This window comes from Gossypium arboreum, chromosome 10 (assembly GCF_025698485.1).
Source record: "Gossypium arboreum isolate Shixiya-1 chromosome 10, ASM2569848v2, whole genome shotgun sequence".
Taxonomy (NCBI): domain Eukaryota; kingdom Viridiplantae; phylum Streptophyta; class Magnoliopsida; order Malvales; family Malvaceae; genus Gossypium; species Gossypium arboreum.
In genome coordinates this window covers 4836217-4849040 of record NC_069079.1, presented here as the reverse complement: position 1 = coordinate 4849040, position 12824 = coordinate 4836217, and the positions used below count along the sequence as shown (strand labels likewise).

Genomic DNA, 12824 nt, shown 5'->3' with positions numbered 1-12824 from the left:
ATTTATGTTCCTCTTTTTTGTCTGCCTTTGCGTGTTGCCTTATGCTGTGTTCTTGCTAGTTTCTAGATTGTTTTACAGGGCTAAGGAAGGTCAACAGGCAAAAGCTTCCATTTTGGTGCAAGGCGACAGTCCTTGGGTGGTGGGTACGCTGACAGAGGCACGTGAGGTGTGGCGCTCGAGAGAGAGCTAGGGTTAGGTTTGGCCGGATTCAGTTTAAGCTTGGGCCTATCAGGCCATCCGGGTTTGGGCTTAGTTGGGTTTAGGTTGGGTAATTTAGGTCTGCTAATTGTTTGTAATTTGGACATTGAATTTTGAGTTTTATTATCATTATTAGGTTTTTTAAAGGGCCGGGCAAATTTGGGCCCGTACACTAGTAAAAACTGAAAAATTGAAAATACCAAACATTCAAAACAAAAGTAATAATTACTATGATTTCTCGAAAATGCACTTTAATGCACCATTATTAAAACTTGGGTAAACACGCATCTTTTGTAATGATGTGGACCAAACGTGCAGCCAACCAACAACAGTCCAACAATTCAAACTTTGGACATTTGTTATTATTCACAAAAACTTATCCTTTGTTAGCACTAAATCAGTAGTGTCTTGAGGAAGGCCAAAGTAAAACTCCCTCTTGATTGGGGGCAATTATTTACCCTTATCCTTGGGATCGAGCAGTGAACTCGATTAACCCCTTAGATATACCCCTTAGATGGACGCCACAGGCACACCCCCTAAGAAGCATTCCTCGAGTTAGCACCCATGAATGCCCTACTTGCTAATCACCACGCCTAACTTTATCTACCATTTCCTATCTAAAATGATTGATAGCATGTCCAATCACTATCCTACCTAGCCTATAATAGTAAATCACTTGGCCACTTATTTTTTACCTACTAATAGGCACATGACACATGTAATATCAAAGCCATAGCTAAAGATATAAATGCTCACAACTATAGCAGAAATGGGATCTTTCTCTACCTCTCGCTCCCTTTTAAGAAACCATTCTCCCTCTACCCTCTATCCCAATCCTAGCCTCATCTCTTTTGAGCATTGTCTCTAGTAGCTCACGACCTTCTTTTGACTTCGTATTCTTTTGTTGTACTTAGACAAACCTTGTATATATATATATATATACTTGTTAGTTAATGTTCGGCCAAGAGTTACATTATGTCTTCTTGTATACTTTATTATCAGTAACTACTTGTTTAATTCTATGCTAACGGTTGGTATTGAATAGTTTTTGTAAAAATTGCCATGTACTAACTAGTTAAATAAGTTGATGATAGTTGTATTGTTGCACTTTAATATTTGTTTAGATGATTGTCCTAGGGAAAAAATTTATTTCGCGCATAATTGTACATCAAGAATTGCATTTTTGGTATCATCTTCGAGTCACCAGTTGGCTGGTTAGGTCCTGGAAGTGTTACAACAAAATAGTTTATAAAATGTGAAGGCTTCATAAGTAGATATATGTCTTTGATATATGATGAGTCTCGTAGGATTTTGAGGCCTCAAAATTCAATTGCAATTTACAAACTAGGTAGGTTAAATTAAGTGAGTAGATTTTGAGGGAGCTTGCCCTCAAAGTCACTACACAATGTTATTGATGTTGTGACATAAGCCTTCCAACTTTGCGACGTGTCCTGTTTGAAGTCGCAACATCAACCTATTGCTTTCAGAGTCACGACACTATGCATCTAAAGCTGCGACGCCAACTCATTAAGTTTTGAAAACTTTAATTGTCTAAGAGTGTTCGTAAGGTTGTATAAGACTTAAATACAACTGTAAAACAGATTGTGATAGTGTAATGAACTTAATAACATGTATAGATGGTTTGAATTGAATTGTAATTGGTAATAATCACTTCAACAGTGAATGTAGTATCCCATAATTCAAATCCAACAGATTAATCAATTATGAACTGATGCAAATAACCTAAAAAAACAACTAACAACATAAAAGGAATGAAAGGCTCATCCTCATGTTTGAGTTCCTATGTTGGCTATACCTTGCCTAAATATTTTCCTAAATGTATCATTAACCTTTTATCAAATTTAAGCATTAAATTTATCTTCTGATTTTGTAGGCCTCTAGTCACTATCAAACCATAACATAATGGATTTTTAGTTAAACTTGGTATCCCTGCCCATAACATTATTTTCTAATTTCAACTATTTTTTTTTTATAATCAAACTTTAATTGAAAAATATGTTTACGAGTGTTATATAATAATATTTATAACTCAATTCGAGATTTAACTCGAAATTTAACCTAATTATTTGACTTATATAATAAAATTGTAGGGTACGGGATTGAAAGGGGGTTTCCTCTTTCTCTTTATTTTTGGTTCCTGATGAAAATTTTAACCACTCAACTCTATTTATGCTGTGCATCAAATACAATGGTTTGGTGGACTTCAAAAATGCAATGAATCGTAAATTAAATGAAATGCAATTTGCAAAATAGAAAGAGAAAAGAAATTCAAAAGAGAAAGAGGCAGCCTTTAATGTTTTCAAATTGTTGTGAAGACAAGCTTTTCAATCCCATCAATTTTCTTGACTCAAACTCAACCCACGCAATAAATACTTTACCAGCACAAAACAAATTTAAATTTAAAAACTATAAAATAAATAAATGAGTTGCTTACCATCATTGCTTTCTCAATTAATTATTTATTTATTTTCATTTAATTTTGAATTTCTTTTTTTTTTTTTTTTGCCCATCAATCAAAGTCTTCCATTAATGAGTTTCGTCGTAAGTAGCAAAATAAAACCAAACTCTTTTATAATTTCGTGCCCAAATGACATTCGCATTAAATGAGAGGGTCAGCAGAAGGCTTGACACGTGGCAAATAATCTAAAGTGGATACACATGACATGGAGCGTTCCTCAATAACTATCCCGCCACAGTCATATGTAGTATGATGCTGACGTGGGTTTCAACTTTCAAGAACAAACCATTAATTTTTTTTGATGTTGAGACTTTTAAATACACACTCCTTATAATTTTCACCTATGGTGGGTGATGTTTAATAAATATTTTTTTTCAAAAAAATATTTATTTTCTCTCAAATATTTATATTTATTAGCATCTCCAATTTTTTAAATTTTATATTATTTTTATGATACATCAAATATTTGATTTAGGAGGTAAAAATATTTAATATTTTGGTTATAAAATTAGAATATTTATTGTTTTTGCCCTTTAAAACTTCTAAAGGTATAGCAATGTGGAAAATGATGTCAGCTTGTCATATCATTAACTTTCATCAAGTACCAACATCAACAATTACAAAGTAGAAGTCTCGCACTAAAATTTTGATAAAATATAAGGACTATTTATGCTATTATTCCATCTTTGTATAATATCATTTAAAACCTTTTTTTTATATATACTTCATATAAAAAAATAAATATATAATTAATAATATTGTTATTTAATAATGTCCATAGATATTTTCTTAACTATTACTACTAAAACTTGTTAACATTTTCCATTAATAGTTTGTTTATATTACCCTACGTATTTAATAACTAATTTTTCCCTCTATTTAATAAGATTATTTTGGATCTACATTTAAATCTAAACCTTTAATCTTTTTACCAAAAAATTAAATTTTTCTAGAAAATATTTAAATCTTTATTTTAAAAGGAAAATCTAACTTTATCCTTGTGTCTGATTTGTAAAATCCAACAAGTACAAAACACATTGAATAATCCAACAAAACCGGACTAATTTGAAAAGAACTGTTTACACATTGCAATTGTAGTGGATAGGTACATGGTGAAACATAAATTTTACACATTGCAATTGTAGATAGTAACTTTTAATTTTTATAATATAATATATAATAAATTAACATTCATAATATATTTGGTCGGTTGCCACGTATGAAGAGATGCCTTCAATTACTCGACTTTCATTCATTTGCTAAGTAAAATACATTGAAAGTGATACTCAGTAAGGTATGGGTATTATGTCAAAATCCAAAAATGGATTCTAATTTAATGTTATAGGAAAATTCATTATTTAATTATTGCATTAATTAATTATTATTAGGAAATACTAGATCCTCACCTAACCATTATCCTCCATCCAACTAAAATTGACAAGTCTAAATAAACATGATTTTGTGTTCTTCATTTTTTTGTTCTTTTTGGAAGAAATTTTGTGTTCTTCATCATCCTCAAACATGAAGAAACAATAATGTGAAATATTTGTAAAAATAAATAAATATATACATATATAATACGAACATCAGATTGAAATTTTCTCTGTCTTCCAAACTACATATGAAATTTAACTGACAAAACATCTATTAATATCATCGTTGGATTCCCCCCTACACTAAATTAAAGTAAACCCCATATCTGAATTCTGAACCTATTGTTTTTTTTTTCTTTTTCAATTTACATGAATCAAGAATATTTGCAGGGCTGAAGAGTTGTACAACATTTTTTTTTTTAAATCTCCAATCAGTGTTCACAGGAGAAAGAGAAAAAAGGATTAAAATGATGCATTGAGGTCAATCCTAGGCTTCTTCATAGGCAGGGAAGATGGAACAAAAGAATTGCAGCGAGGGCACCTGGGATTTGTATTCGAAGCTATGACATATAATAAGCAACCAGGGCATGCAGCTGCAAACATTCTTGGTGTTGATGAAGACGACGTTGCAGGCGGCGATGACGGTGGCGGTGGTGGTGACGATGAACGTTTCTTCATGTTTCCTCCTTTTTCTGCTCTTTCCAGGGCGTGTTTAACCTTGTCGAGGGTACAAACACTTTGGTAAGGGCTTGGAGTTGAACAAGATTGGAGCTTTAAATCGAGGGAAGTTGTTGTCATTTCATCAAACAGGTTGATTGGTGGGAAGTTCAAGTCTTGGAGCTTGGAATCTTGTAGGAAATTCGACAATGGAGTCTTGAATGATTTCCCATCTGGAGAAGCCGATCCTTTTGCTGATAATGGTGACTTTGGTGATGATGCCGATGCTGATGGTGATGATGATGATGATGAGCTGCACTTTTGTGCCTCTACTCTCCCACCCTGCATGGTTATAAACCCAAATCACAAAAAGATGCTTAGATCATGAACTATATACAAGGTAAAAATATTTCAATATATAAGCAAAAACCCAGAAAAGATGTCAGATGGTTTCATAAATAATAAGGATAAAGTGAAGAACATTAAAAAGCTGTAATAAATACTCTGTTTCTTTTAAATTCAATATAAATGGTTAAGCAAACTAATTGTGAACTGAAAACTACAGTACAGAGAGTTAAATAGACATAAATGAATTCTTGGGATTTGTTGCAGAAACAAAGCTAAAAAAGAAAAAAGAAAGAAAAAGAAGATAAATCTAAAATTTTTCACCTTAAATTCAAGATCTATAGCTTTGGGTGTTGTTGGTTTAGCATTTGACAAATTTCCTAGCAAATCTTTTGTAATCAAGATATCAGAATTCCCAGCATGCTGCTCCTCCATGTGACCACTCAATACCCTTACCAATGAACTGCTCACTTGTGCTGTCATTTTTCTTCAACCCAAGAACAAAAGAGAGAAAGATGAACCCAAAAATTAAAAAAATTAAAAACAGAAGCTAAGGAAAAACGAAAGCAAATGAAGTTTTAAATAGCGTAAATAACAGTCTACTTCAAGGAAATTATGGTTCAACTGATTATCATTAAAAAGGTTTGGACTTATACTATGAATGTGATTTTATGAGAGATTTTTAATATATACATAAAAAGGTCACAATCAAACATTTAAATGTAATTAAAATTTTAAAAAATAACATTGATGAGGGATGACACAGACTTTTCAACAATCATGAATTAATTGGTGTTGTAGATAGAAACCAAAGAATGAAGAAAAAATTGAAGAGAAGGCATTAATGGCGGCATTAAATGCGATTTGTACTGTTTTGTTGAAGAGCTGCCCTTTGGGTGAGGGAAGGCTTTAATATTTTTACAAAGTCGAAGGCAGATTTTCTAGTTTAAAGACCATCACGGGTAGGCGCATAAAGTACGCAATCCCATTAAACGCCATGGATGGGTTGTAGTAGATAAACCCATTTCCTCTTTTCATTTTTCTCAGCAAGACGCCATTAAATGCTTAGATCCCGTTTGTCAATTTCAAATTTGTTGTTAACGAAAATGCCTTGAAATTCTCCTTAATTATTTCTTTTAAGTATATTTTGTGTTTCTTTAACTTTGAATCTTTTTTAGTTTACGAATGCCACGTCTCAACCCCCGCCTTTTTAATTGTTGAATAAGGTATGGAATTTTAAAATAATAATCTCAACCTTAATTAAAATATATATAATCCATTATGGAGTCAAATATTGGAACGAGAAATCTTATTCAACAATGACGGTAATTAGATTTTAGGATATAATCATTATCTAGGTAGATATACTTCTTTTGAGGCAGAACTCTTGGGTATTTTTAATGGAATTTTCATTGTACTAAATAAAGGGTACAAATGGCTATAATTCAGACAAATAATTTAAAGGTGATTAAGATCTTGACCGATAAGGAGATGGAAGACTTAGGCATCCTAGTGCTTAGAAGGGCCAAAAGACTATGTGATCCGAAGGGCAGTAGCGGATTTGGTATGTGCCTAGAAGGGATAACTTAGTTGCGGACTGTTTGGCCAAACTCTGTCTAGCATGGAAGTCAAGCCTACAGATTTTCGATGTGCCTCCGAATGATGTATTAGGGACTATTCAACAAGATACAGCTTGTGGGACTTTTGAACAATTGAGTTCATGCAATTTTGCTTATTTTTCACAAAAAAAAATAGATAAAATCCCCCAATTCAATAAAGAATTAATTGAGATATCGATTAAAATAAAAAATAAATTTTATTTTTTATTTTTAATAATTTATTTAATTAAATTGCATAGATTGATATGGTTTTAGATAAGGGTCCATTATTTGATAAGCTATTATTTTGTTTAAGATTAGTAAAATAAAAAATTACAAACAAAATCAAGATCTCCAAAATTAAAATGGTAGTCAAATCGGTTGAACTATTGATTTTTAGTTCTCTTTGTTCGATCGACCCAATTGGTTTGCACGATTTAATTAAATAAATTATTAAAAAAACACATCCAATCAGTTCAACCGATTTTAGTCAATTTGAATTAGTTTAGAATGGCTCCTGATTCAATTATCTAACTCCTGTCTAGACCAATGCTCTAGTCAATTTTCATTCCAATCGGTTTAACTAATTGATCTGATTCGATTTAAATGATATTAAACAAAGTTAAAATTTTATTAGATTCAAAAAAACTTATCAACATCTTTTTGAAATAATTTGACTGATATTTATTATTACATAGCTCAAGGCGAAAAAACACTAAGAAAATTCAGCAAACAGCAACATGAAAAGACCAAACAGACAACTAAGCCACATACATCAACATGAAACGAGAAAACAATAAATAAAGGAAACAACAGTCAACCAAAAAAACACCTAGAAACTACCAAGGCCAAAAGAAAGAAGAAATCCGCCCAAGCCAAAACAGCAGCACATTCCAGAAGCCAAATATCAGCCAAACAGTTCCCTCACCTTAAGTAAAAGAAGAAGGAACAAGTGCTTTGAAATCCAAACTTGAGATTCAGCGAACCTTCTCCACATTCAAAGCAAATCAAAGGGCACATTGATGACTTTAGTTCCAGGCCAATCGACCCTTCATCGCCATCGTCTGCATAGAATCTGGCACCCATCATCCCAGCCCCCAAAAGCCTGTCTTCTCAGACCTTCCAAGCTAACGTGTGCGCCGCTCCATTCACCATTCGAGGCCCAAAGAGGTAGGAAACATCATCAAAACCAGTTTCTAAAATATTAATATAATGTGTGATCGGTCTAAGGACTATCTTCCTGTCTTTTCTTAATACTCTTGATAAATGTCAGTGAATCACCTTCCACGATTAGTCGCCGGAAGCCTATAGCACCCGCTAAAAGTAGAGCCCTTTTGCATGCCCGTGCCTCCACCACAAAAGCATCAACCACATCCTTAAAAAGATAAGTCTCCGCCCCCACAATTTCTCCTTCCAAGTTTCTAGCTAAAACTGATGTTATAGCGATTCTATCAACACTTTGAAAAGTCGCATCAAAGTTTAACTTAATAACTCCAGTGTCTGGGGGTTTCCAAATTTCATTTGCTATAGATCTAAAGGATGGACAGAAGTTCTATTGATTAAGAATAAGTTCTTGATTATACCCTCTAATAAACCCCAATAGCTCCTGCAAAGAAAACTTTACACTTTCATGTATCAATTTATTCCTTCGATGCCATAGACCCCATAAGGAAAGAGCCATAATTTGGCTTTGTTGTTCTTCTGCTGCAGAAAAGATGTTAGCAAAACGAATCTTCCAACTTATCAAAGCTTAACGATGCCCATACACACTGTAAGAAATCACAAGACCACACCAGGTGATCAGCATCCTCTGGATCTTTCTTGCACAAAGGGCAGACAGTTTCAACACTCAAAGTTCTACGCGCCAGGTTGCAGAAATGGGGCAAAAAATTATCAAACATCCTCCATATGTGTATTTTTACTTTTTCAGGAATGTGTAAAGCCCATAATGATTTGTAAAATTCATTGTATTCCTCACCGTTAGGGGAAGTGTCTAAAGTATTCTGTATGTGTTCTGAAGATAAGACCCGATACCCACTTTTAATTGTATATTCCCTCAAGCCTTCATATTTCCAAACCATCATGTCCGCCGATCTATCCCTTGAAATAAGAATAGAGAAAATACGAGTTGTTGTATCAGCATAAAAAATATTATGAACAAGCTCCTTATTCCAGGTATTAGTCTCATAATTGATCAGTTGATTCATCTTAGTTCAGTTAGGCATAATCCTTTGGACTGATACTCTATTATTCTCTCTTCCAAGCAACCAAGGATCATTCCAAATGTTGATACGAGTAACATTACCAACACGCCACAAAATCTCATTCACTATCAAATCCCGAACACTGCAAATACTTCGCCAGGTAAACGAAGGGTAAGATCCAATTTTTACTGAAAGTATATCTGAATAAGGATGATACATGGCTTTTAAAACTTTGGCTAAAAGATAATTTGGCTAAGTTAAAATACGCCAAACCTGTTTTGCTAGTAAGGCCTTATTAAACAAAAACAAATTTTTAAAACCCATCCCACCAGCATCTTTTGGTTTACATAACGGCTCCCATCCGCTCCAATGTATACCCTTCAAGGTCTTGTTGTTGGTCCACTAAAACTTATTCATTATTCCTTTCAGCTTTCGACACAATGATTTCGGCATAAGGAAACATTGCATAACATAAAGTGGTATAGCCTGCAAAATCGACTTAATAAAGACCACTTTCCCACCAATTAATAGGTAACGCAAGCACCACCCATCAACCCGTTTTCTGAATCGATCAACAAAATTAGTAAATGCCCAAGTTTTCCTCCGACCAACCATCATAAGAAGACCTAAATATTTCTCAGGGTTAGAAGTCACCCGAACTCCTAGCAAATTGACTATGTTCTCTTTGACGTTAGAATCCACGTTGGCCCCAAAATAAATAAGGGATTTGTCAAAGTTCACCCTCTGTCCGGAAATCAGCTCATATTCTTGAATAACGTCATGAATCGCTTGAGCTCCCTCACACGAGGCATCACAAAAAAGAATGCAATCGTCAGCAAAAAAAAAGTTATTAATAGAGAACCTTACCCTTCCAATAGGGGCACCCCTCATCAAACCTTTTTGCTTGGCTTCCGAAATAAGTGTAGAAAAACCCTTAGCACAAATTAAGAAAAGAAATGGAATAAGAGGGTCCCACTGTCTTAAGCCTCTTGAAGGTCAAAACCATTCACTATTATACCCATTGAGGCTCACAAAATTAGTCACTGAACAAACGCATCTCATAGTGAGAACAATCCAATCATCATGAAATCCCAAATACTTCATCATCCTCGCCAAAAAATCCCATTCAACTCGATCATACGCTTTACTCATGTCGAATTTTAGCGCAAAATTCCCCTTCTGGCCACGTTTCTTCTTTTTGAGAGAATGAAGAACCTCATAAGCAATTAAGACATTATCCGAAATAAGTCTTTGTAACACCCATTACCCGTGCGAGGCCGGATAAGGTAATGCAGGCGCTACGGACAAACATACAAACATTAAACTAAAATACGGTAGTAAAATTTCATTCATATTTCAAAACGTTCATTCACTTACACATAGTCCCTTATTTGAGTCTACGAAGCCCAAAACATACTTTAGAAAGGGTTCGGGACTAAACCGATAACTTACAAAAATCTTGGAAATTTCATGCTTTAAGGCTCCACACGCCCGTATCCCAAAGTCGTGTTCCATACACGGCTGAGACACATGGTCGTGTCTCTGCCTGTGTAGAATATACCTAGGCTATTTTCCAAGCTTTGGTCAACCTTAATCTCTTACACACTTATACAAAATCAAAAGCATATAACATAGTATTCATTTAATGATTAAATATTCTCAATTAAACCACAAACATAGCATTTGTAAGTCATCATACATGTGTCTATCATACTCATTTTACCTTGTTTATTATAGTACCACTTATACATTTATACCAAGATTACCATCTTACCAAATATCTTCAGCTTAATCATCAAGCATTCATATTTAAAACTAGATCATATTTTTATAAAATACCATAATTCAAATGCGCAAAATAATATGTTTGCCTGAAACATTTCAATCCAACTCCATACCCAACAAGCATTACATTGAGACTAGTCATATATATATAAATGTCATGATACATATCATTCTCTTTCTGTTTTCTTATAAACACATATCATTTATTTCATTATATCAATATTTCATATACCATAGTTTCCATGTATTCCACATATATTTATTTTCTTCTTCCTCCTCTCCATTCCACATCCTTAATATATATAGCATTCTTGTAAGTACGATTTCAAAATTTACTAATAAATGCTCACATCAAACTGTCCACACGAGACATTGTCACTTACTTATTTATAATTCGAGCTACAGAGCTCCAAATTAAGATCCGTAAATTTCCCCTAAAACTAGACTCACGTATCTTTCCACCATAAAATTTTCATAATTTTTGGTTTAGCAAATTAGTACAGTTTATTCATTAAAATTTCCCCTGTTTCACTTTCTGACAGTTCTAACCTCTTTTCACTAAAAATTAATTATCTCACAGTACAGAACTCGGATAATGTTCTTGTTGATTTATCTTGAAAATAGACTCATTAGGGATTTTAAAAATATAAGTTTGTGATTTCGCAAAGTCAGAACAGGGGATCACGTAATCATTCTGAACCAGTCTCACAAAAACATAAATATCTCAAAATATAAAACTCCTTTTCTTGTTCTATTTCTTTTATATGAAAATAGACTCATTAATATTTAATTTTATATCTCATTCAGTGTCTGATTCAATTTTTACTATTTTTTGTGATTTTTCAAAATCACGTCACCGCTACTGTCCAAAACAGTTTTATTGCTAATTCACTCTTTCACACTTTCTATGTATTAACCTCATTTTAACATATATATCACAAATCATTTTCACCACATTTCATACATCACAAGTATAGGCCCATGATCACAAGGTCACCATAAAATCATCCTCATGTATAACTTACTTGTTTATAACCTAACCACATCCTGGTCACGTAATGAACACATCATTCACATAACCAAGTTCCTGCACTTATTCATCACAAAACTCACAAAGCAATACATAGAGAGTCTCCCGTTGAACACTTCGGATCAATCCTCGATACTTGATGATTTCAGCACATAGCTCCACCCATCATATAGTTCGGCTCTCTTGTACACATGGTGAACACTCAGTACCACCCATGTGGCCTAGCCAATTTATCTCGTAGCTCTCTTGTCTACATGGTGTCATTCACCTAGAACCACGCATGCGACCTAGCTACATATATCCCGTAGCTCTCTTGTCTACATGGTGTACACATAGTATCACCCATGCGACCTAGCTACATCATAATGTCTTGTAGCTCTCTTGTACATATGATGTGCACTTAGCACCATACATGTGACCTAGCTACATACTATCTGTATCATCCAATCTTTCCGAAGGTTCAACCGGAATTTCTCTCTCTTTTCTAACAATTTCACCAATCAAGTAATTATTCACAAACATTTTTCCAATATTATTATAAAATATCATAATACAAGTAATATTGATGTATTACTTACATATAAACTTACATCTCATTTAATATCAAGGCAATAACATTAAATTACACATTGCCTTATTAAAAATCATATGAACTTACAATTGCCCATAATATCCATAATCATAGAAATCACATTTATGCATGATAATTCAGTGCACTTCATGTACCATAGACATATTTTTAAATCAATTCATAAACTTGGCACCATATGCATTTAATTTAACATAATTCAATTAATTCACTAAATTTAACTTTCAAATATAAATTCTGACATTATTATTGTATTATTATCAAACCAACTTACATACTTTCAACACCTCGGAAATCATAATAAATATATCAATTTTACATTGAAACATGCATAAATTAATGCTTATTATACATATGAACTTACCTCGATACTAAAACGGCCATTTTACCAACTTTCCCAATTTTTGATTTTTCTCTCATTCTAGGTTCAAATCTCATTTTTGGGGATCTAAACATCATATTTTACTTATTTAATTAATGTACTATTCAAAACAGTCCTTAACTCAAAATTTGGAAAAATTACAATTTTGCCCCTAAACTTTTGCATATTTACACTTTTGCCCTTA

General features: G+C 33.3%; 1 protein-coding gene and 1 long non-coding RNA gene across 2 annotated transcripts; one reads left to right on the top strand and one right to left on the bottom strand.

Moving 5' to 3' along the window:
* Positions 1-4222: 4222 nt before the first annotated feature.
* On the bottom strand, positions 4223-6080 carry LOC108487438 (uncharacterized). The gene is made up of 2 exons (XM_017791783.2): positions 5377-6080; positions 4223-5049 (listed from the first exon to the last, which is right to left on the bottom strand). Exons 1-2 carry the CDS (start codon positions 5533-5535, stop codon positions 4513-4515), a joined length of 696 nt encoding a protein of 231 aa, XP_017647272.1. The 5' UTR covers positions 5536-6080; the 3' UTR covers positions 4223-4512.
* Positions 6081-7292: 1212 nt separating this feature from the next.
* On the top strand, positions 7293-8877 carry LOC108487554 (uncharacterized). The gene is made up of 2 exons (XR_001871681.2): positions 7293-7820; positions 7924-8877. It is a non-coding gene; the product is annotated as an uncharacterized LOC108487554 (long non-coding RNA).
* The last annotated feature ends 3947 nt before the right edge of the window (positions 8878-12824 follow it).

What these genes read in the sequence shown, in the direction of transcription:
- LOC108487438 (XM_017791783.2), bottom strand. Translation starts at nt 5,535, where the DNA reads ATGACAGCACAAGTGAGCAGTTCATTGGTAAGGGTATTGAGTGGTCAC. An exon ending in CTATAGATCTTGAATTTAAG is followed by an intron (nt 5,050 to 5,376) that starts GTGAAAAATTTT and finishes ATAACCATGCAG; the next exon opens with GGTGGGAGAGTAGAGGCACA.